Source organism: Dunckerocampus dactyliophorus, chromosome 9 (assembly GCF_027744805.1).
Source record: "Dunckerocampus dactyliophorus isolate RoL2022-P2 chromosome 9, RoL_Ddac_1.1, whole genome shotgun sequence".
Classification (NCBI taxonomy): Eukaryota; Metazoa; Chordata; class Actinopteri; order Syngnathiformes; family Syngnathidae; genus Dunckerocampus; species Dunckerocampus dactyliophorus.
Window position 1 is genome coordinate 16,544,427 of NC_072827.1, and position 6,721 is coordinate 16,551,147.

The window sequence follows — 6,721 nt, forward strand, 5'->3', positions numbered from 1 at the left end:
AAATGTCAGTTTACCTTTGAGAGCCTCATTGATATATGTCTTGAAATAAAACACTCTGGCAGAGTCATCCCAGCTTGTCTTTGATTCTGTCGCAACTCCATTCTCAGTGATGTAAATCTCTGGGTCTCCATATTCCTCTTTTAGCCAGTTGAGAAGTCTTCTTAAGCCCCATGCCACAGCTTTCTGGTTGCTGATGGCAGTAGCAGGGGAATCGCCTTCCTCTTCTTCTGCCAAGTCACGATCATATTCATATGACTGAGGTGTAAGCCGAGCTGTTTTATGGCTTACAATCTTTGTCGTGTAATGGTTTAAACAGAACATGTCAGCCGTGCCCCTGATGTACTTCTTTTCTTCTTCAGTGAAAATAGGTAGTCTTGACTCTGACAGACCTTGGAGTTCACTCTTGTTTCCCACCTGCCACTTCATTGCATCAGGATAGTCGCCGTTCTTGAAAATTGGGTGTGCAAACCAACCTAAATGAAATTGCATGGCACGGTCTGCAGCAACCACTTCACGGCGAACATTGACATCTTTGGGTTCAACCCAATCAGCACTGAGGGCAATGGATACTAGTCCCCCTTGGGAGTTGCGATAGTTTTCATTATACGTGTGGTAAGTTTTGGCATGTGCTTTTATTAGGTTGTGTGCAACTCTATAAGGTGCAGTTCCTGGATTCTTAACATTTGGTGGAATCTGTCCAAGTCCATATCCGGACCATGCTATTGTATGTGGCTGGTTAAAGGTCATCCAAAATTTCACTCTGTCGCCAAAGGTGGAAAAGCAAAAATCACAAAAGTCATTAAAAAGACCGATCATGTCTGAGCTCTCCCAGCCGCCAATATTTTGCAACTCCTGAGGGAGATCCCAGTGGTACAATGTCACCATCGGGGTGATGTTATTTGCCAACAGGCCATCAATGAGTCTGTTGTAAAAGTCGACACCCTTTTGGTTTAGGGAGTTTCGCTGACCAGAAGGAAAGATCCTGGACCAGGACAAAGAGAATCTATATGACTTCACCTGCATAGCTCGCAGAATGTAGAGGTCCTCTTCAAGTCTGTGGTAACTGTCACAGGCCACATCTCCATTGGCATTGCCTGGTATACTGCCAGGCTTGTGGGTGAATACATCCCATACACTAAATCCTTTACCATCGACATTCCAACCACCTTCAATCTGGTAAGCCGAAGATGACACTCCCCAACTGAAATGTGCTGGGAAAGTGCCATGATGGTAGAGCTTTCTGTGGAATTTTGACTGGTGAGACAATTTCTCCCAAACCACCTTTGACTTAGATGGGACATCTGAAGGAGGTAAAACTTTCAAAAGAGGGTTGTATTGCACCAGCGTCACTTTCACATCATCACCTTTGCGCGAGCCAAATCCATTTTGGTTTATAACATGAGAGTAGAAGTATGCTGAATGTTTTGGCGTTCTTGGCCTGTTGGTGTCCTCAAAGTTGACATGATGAAGGCCAAATCTTTCACTGTAGCCTTGTTTGCCCTCAAATCCATCCATTAGAGACTGCACTGTGAATCGCTGAACATCCACCCCATCCAGAAATATGGCTGCAAAATCAGAAATCATCAGGAAAAAGGGTAAATACTGGATTATTTCAACAGGAAAAAAGCCACTTTTTTAATTTGCTCTTGTAACAGACATTACCTTTCAGAGCTTCATTGATGTAACTTCTCATGTACTCTATTTTACTGGTATCATTAAGGGGGTCCCCACCATGTTCTGTTGGCATCCCATTCCCTGTTATGTAAATAGGCACTTTTTTAATGTTTAAGTATTCTGTGGAGATGTAGTTAAGAAGCCTTCTTAGACCCCAAGGTGCAGAGTAGATCCATTCAGAACCTGTTGAGGACCATGATGGATCAATATGGGCCTGGAAATCACCTACCCCCTGTGGACCTGGGGCACAACCACCATCACTGTTGTTTACCAGTCGTGATGTATAATGATTTAATCCAAAGAAGTCAGCTGTTCCATTGATCCTCAGACTCTCTTTGGGAGTGAACACCGGAAGAATTGCAGGCTTTGAATGAGGACATTTGGCACTCTTCTTGTCGATCTGAATCTTAAGTGTTGCAGGATAATCTCCATTCACAAATATAGGATGTGCAAACCATCCAAGCATCAATTGCAAATAACGATAAGCAGATGATACATCCTCTGGTCTGGAGGGGTCCATAGGCTCAGCCCAGTCCGAGTTTAATGCAATGCCCACTTTACCACCTTGACTGCTTCTGTATTTGTCATTGTAGACATGCCAGGCCTCTGCATGAGACTTAATTATATTGTGGGTCGCCTGTAAAGGAAAGAGATATTGTAAGGTGAATGTCTCAATGGCTTTTAGCTGTGTTTTTACATAACATCCAAGTTGCCAAGTTGTTGTACAACTTAAATTAATTGTGTGTCCATTGGTCACTCTCACCTGATAGGAGGCCACCACATAATCCTTGATTTCAGGGGGATGCTCACCAGTTCCATATCCAGCATGGCTAACTACCCAAGGGCTACTGAATGTGTTCCAGATCTTAACCCTGTCTCCAAATCTGGAGTAGCAGAAATCAGCATAGTCCTTGAAGGCTTCAATAATGGAAGCATTGGTCCATCCACCATGATTCTGGAGCTCCTGGGGTAGATCCCAGTGGTACAAAGTGATGACGGGTTGTATTCCAGACTCAATAAGGGCAGTGATCAGCTTGTCATAGTAGAGAACTCCTCCCTCTGATTTGCTTCTTTGATATCCTGAAGGGAAAATCCGTGCCCAGGAGATAGAAAACTGGTAGGTGTTCACATGAAGACCTCGTAGAAGGTAGACATCATAATCTACTTTGTGGTAACTGTCACAGGCTTGATCAGCTGTTTGGTTATTAATAACTTTGTTTTCATGGCCAAAGCGATCCCAAACGGTCTCTCCCTTCCCACCTTCAGCCCAGCCTCCTTCAACTTTGAAGGATTCACTGGAGGTGGCCCATTGGAAATTGGAGGGGAAAGATTCATTCAGGAAAATATCACGTTCAGATTTGACCTGAACACCAAACTTATCCCAGACTGTCTGATAACTGTTTCTCAACAATGGTGTTCCACTGTAGTATTCAAAGTCATCACTGTTGTGGAAAAAAACATATGTTAACAATGTATCAGTCTTTCAAAATTGTGTAGTTAAACAATATAAACTGTTACCTGGCAGGCAAGTCCTCCATATCCATTTTACCTAACATGTCCATCACGTCACAGCCCTTTATTTTTACGTCGTTGTTGTTCAGGGCTACAATGAGTTAAACACGGTTATTGTCAGCATTATGCAACAATAATGGAATGGTATGTAACAACAGTTAAGTTTTTGAATTCTTAGTGAATATGTTTTGACAGCATCTTTGTGCATACTAGACAGGGTCAACAAGACAGTCAGTGAACTTTGTTTGATGCATTATCTGATAAATGATAGCGAGGACCGCACACGTTCTTCTCCATGTGCAACTACTAACGATAGTTTTGCTAATAATTGGCATCTGATGGCACTTGTAACTCACACTTTATGATTATAGTACTTTATCACAGTGACCAAAAACAGATTAGATGTCATAATCTGTTTATGACACAGAAGAGTCCTACTCATAATATGTTGGCTCGTGAGGTAAATGCGGTAACCACAAAATTAGAAACAACAGTGCAACATTAAACCACTGCCAACGATGACCACAAAAATGAACATAATGTTAAATTAATACCTCTTTGTGTGAATTAAAACTGAGGTGGAATGTTTGATGCATTTCTTGCATCTTAAAATGTATGTTATGGCCAGTTGGTGTATTGTGATCTCCCTTATGTGTGGCCACTTAGTTTAAGTCCAGTTTCCTACCATGTTTGCTCATTTGAACAATTAACTAGAGTATGGATTTAGTTTACCAATTTAATTCATTATTCATTGGATTTATCCATCTATCCATTTTCTATACCACTTGTCCTCTTTAGTGTCACAGGGGCATGCCGGAGCCTATCCCAGCTGACTTCGGACGACAGGCGGGGTACACCCTGGAATGGTCGCCAGCCAATCGCAGGGCACATATAGACAAACAACCATTCACACTCAAATTCATACCTATGGAAAATTTAGAGTCGCCAATTAACCTAACCTGCATGTTTTTGGAATGTGGGAGGAAACCGGAGTACCCGGAGAAAACCCACGCATGCACGGGGAGAACATGCAAACTCGTAGTTAAGTGAAGAGAAAATAGCCCTCTTTGGTTCCTCCACAACTTAATTACTTGTTTACCTTGTAGAAAATGACCAAGAGCCTCGAACTGACTGTCGGTGCAATCAAGAAGTGTCATCTTGTATACCAGGATTGGCACATCCCTACTGGCCATCTACAGCACAATAGAACATGTAATGCAGGAGCAGGAAAACATAAAATGTGAAAAGGAAATATTTGCTTCACCTGTACCCTTCTCAGCTCTTTTGCCAAATTAAATGTGGAACAGTTGTACGCAAGGTGCACAGAGAGGAAATCCATCTATTCAAAATAGGAGATAGGGGACACATGTTGTTATGATGCACAGAGAAGTAAAAATGTCCAATTGTAACATGGCTGTGTCTCACATGGAATACTTTCATACAGTAGATATACTGTAGGGGTGTGCGGAACGATCCACATATTTATAATATTGATACAGAGGGTAGTGTCAGTATCAGATCAATATTAGCATGATCAGATCAATATTTTACGATACAGTGGAACCTAGGTCAGCGTCCTTCCCTCAGTTAGTGTGTTTTCCGGTAAACGTAAAAAATTTACGCCAAAATTTTGCCTTGGTTTGCGTGCAAGGCGGTGGTGACGAGGAAGGCATTGATCTCTGCCACATTGTGTCTTTGGGAACAGCCGTGTCAAGAGTCACGACTTCACTTAAGGTAAAAGTAGCCTTAAATGTTCATTTATCCCATTCATTCATCATGTATATGGACTGACATGCAATTCATATTGTTTTCTGCATGTAATACTAGAATTGTAAAAAAACGTTAACACAAGGCACGTTTAAAAACGTGCCTTGTGTTAACATTTTTGACCTTCTGGAATTAATGACGCTAACCAGGGTTCCTCTGTACTCTTATGTTTCTTTTCACAAATATCTGTGTGTTTTTGTTGTGTTGTTCATACTATTACATTGTTGATATTGTTATATTCATATATTGTTTACAAACTTTGCAGTGTTGCAAAAGTATCGCCCATCCCTAGTACACTACTGTATGTAAGCTGTGTACATACGTAGTTCTTAAAGGTGCAACGTTTGATAGTGTAGTGCTGCCCCAAATCGCAGTATTTACACACTTCTTCTTGTGTTCAAAATTTTCCAATTCTTCAGATTGTTCCTTATTTCAAGTTAGTCCCTGCACTTCCGCAATGGAATAAAGTGGTAAGTGTCCAGCACCAAGCACACACCATGTTGGCTGTTTTGAGTGGTACATCTTTGTACTGACATAATGAATGCACGTATGCACACAAGACAAGACTACCAGTAAGTGCACGTATGGGCATGCGCGAATTGATCCACAGCCACTGTCTTATTAATTGTAACAAATTGGATTTTGACAGTTTTATCACTGCGAAAACGTGCTTCCGATTTAAAAAAAAAAAGAAAGAAAAGAAAATGGTTTTAGTAATGATGCATTGTGACTTGACCGTGATAGAATGTGAATGAACATAACACATGATTGATCTTACTGTGATCGAAGGTTGGATCTGTGAAAGGAGATTAATGTCGCTTGTTGTCAGCCCCAGTGACACTTTCACTGAAAAACATGGAAGAAGTAAGTCACAAATTGTAGCCTGTTAGATTTCCATTGAATTATGCATCAGAATTTACCAAAGCAATAACATCATAAATAAGTTTCTCACCTTTATCACCAAAGCGTTGATGGTAAAGTTGATGAATATGCCGATAACTAGAAGCATGTGGTTGACCATCGTGCCAAACATCCTCCACATGACTTAGTATCAGCCAGGAATGCACCAGATCTCCAAACTCCCCAAAGACATACTCTGCATACAGCATAAACATCTGTTGCAGCTCTTTACTCTCCCTTCCTCCAAACTGGTTTGGCACTGTGGATCCATGAAGGATGACAAGAGGCTGGAGACCCACATCCAACAGCTGAGTCAGCAGAGTCCGGTAGCAGGTGACCACAGTCTGTTTGGGGTGGCCGTGGAGGCCTGCAGGTAGGAGTTGATGCCATGACAGCGGCACTTTGAAATGAGTCACTCCTCTGCTCCTGAGGTACTCAAAGTATTGTCCAGTTCTGGGAGGTATGGAGTGACCGCAGTCAAAGACGTTGTTTTCCCAGCTTGACGTTCTCGCTTGACGGCTTTGAAGTGGACCTGCGAGAAGCATGAAGTCCTCGCCTCCATTCATTTCACTGCCCCGGCCCTCATACAGACACACAACACACAGAGACACAACCAACAAGTACTTCATTGCGGCTGGAAGAGAATGGACTAGTATCCTTCAGAAATAGCTTAGCTTTTTGTTTATACTGGCCAGTTACACAATACGATTGATAACTCACAAGTTTCATTGTTTTATTGCAGCTGCATGATAAGCGTAATAAGACTGGACCTGCACACTTAACAAGACAGTGACACACCAAGCTGGCAAAGTGCTGCCATAATAAAATTACTTATCAGTATTGATAGCTGAACTTCCATCCATCTATT

At 41.9% G+C, this 6,721-nt stretch overlaps 1 protein-coding gene across 1 annotated transcript in view; it reads right to left on the bottom strand.

The window, feature by feature from the left end:
* LOC129187317 (lactase/phlorizin hydrolase) overlaps nucleotides 1-6,482 on the bottom strand; it is a 17,763-nt gene extending 11,281 nt beyond the window's left edge. The window contains exons 1-8 of the mRNA XM_054786393.1: nucleotides 5,906-6,482; nucleotides 5,732-5,799; nucleotides 4,451-4,525; nucleotides 4,286-4,379; nucleotides 3,193-3,277; nucleotides 2,438-3,116; nucleotides 1,663-2,311; nucleotides 15-1,565 (exon numbers count right to left, since the gene is read on the bottom strand). Of these exons, the coding sequence (XP_054642368.1) occupies nucleotides 15-1,565; nucleotides 1,663-2,311; nucleotides 2,438-3,116; nucleotides 3,193-3,277; nucleotides 4,286-4,379; nucleotides 4,451-4,525; nucleotides 5,732-5,799; nucleotides 5,906-6,482 (3,778 nt within the window). The remainder of the gene's footprint in view (nucleotides 1-14; nucleotides 1,566-1,662; nucleotides 2,312-2,437; nucleotides 3,117-3,192; nucleotides 3,278-4,285; nucleotides 4,380-4,450; nucleotides 4,526-5,731; nucleotides 5,800-5,905) is intronic.
* Between the last annotated feature and the right edge of the window lie 239 nt (nucleotides 6,483-6,721).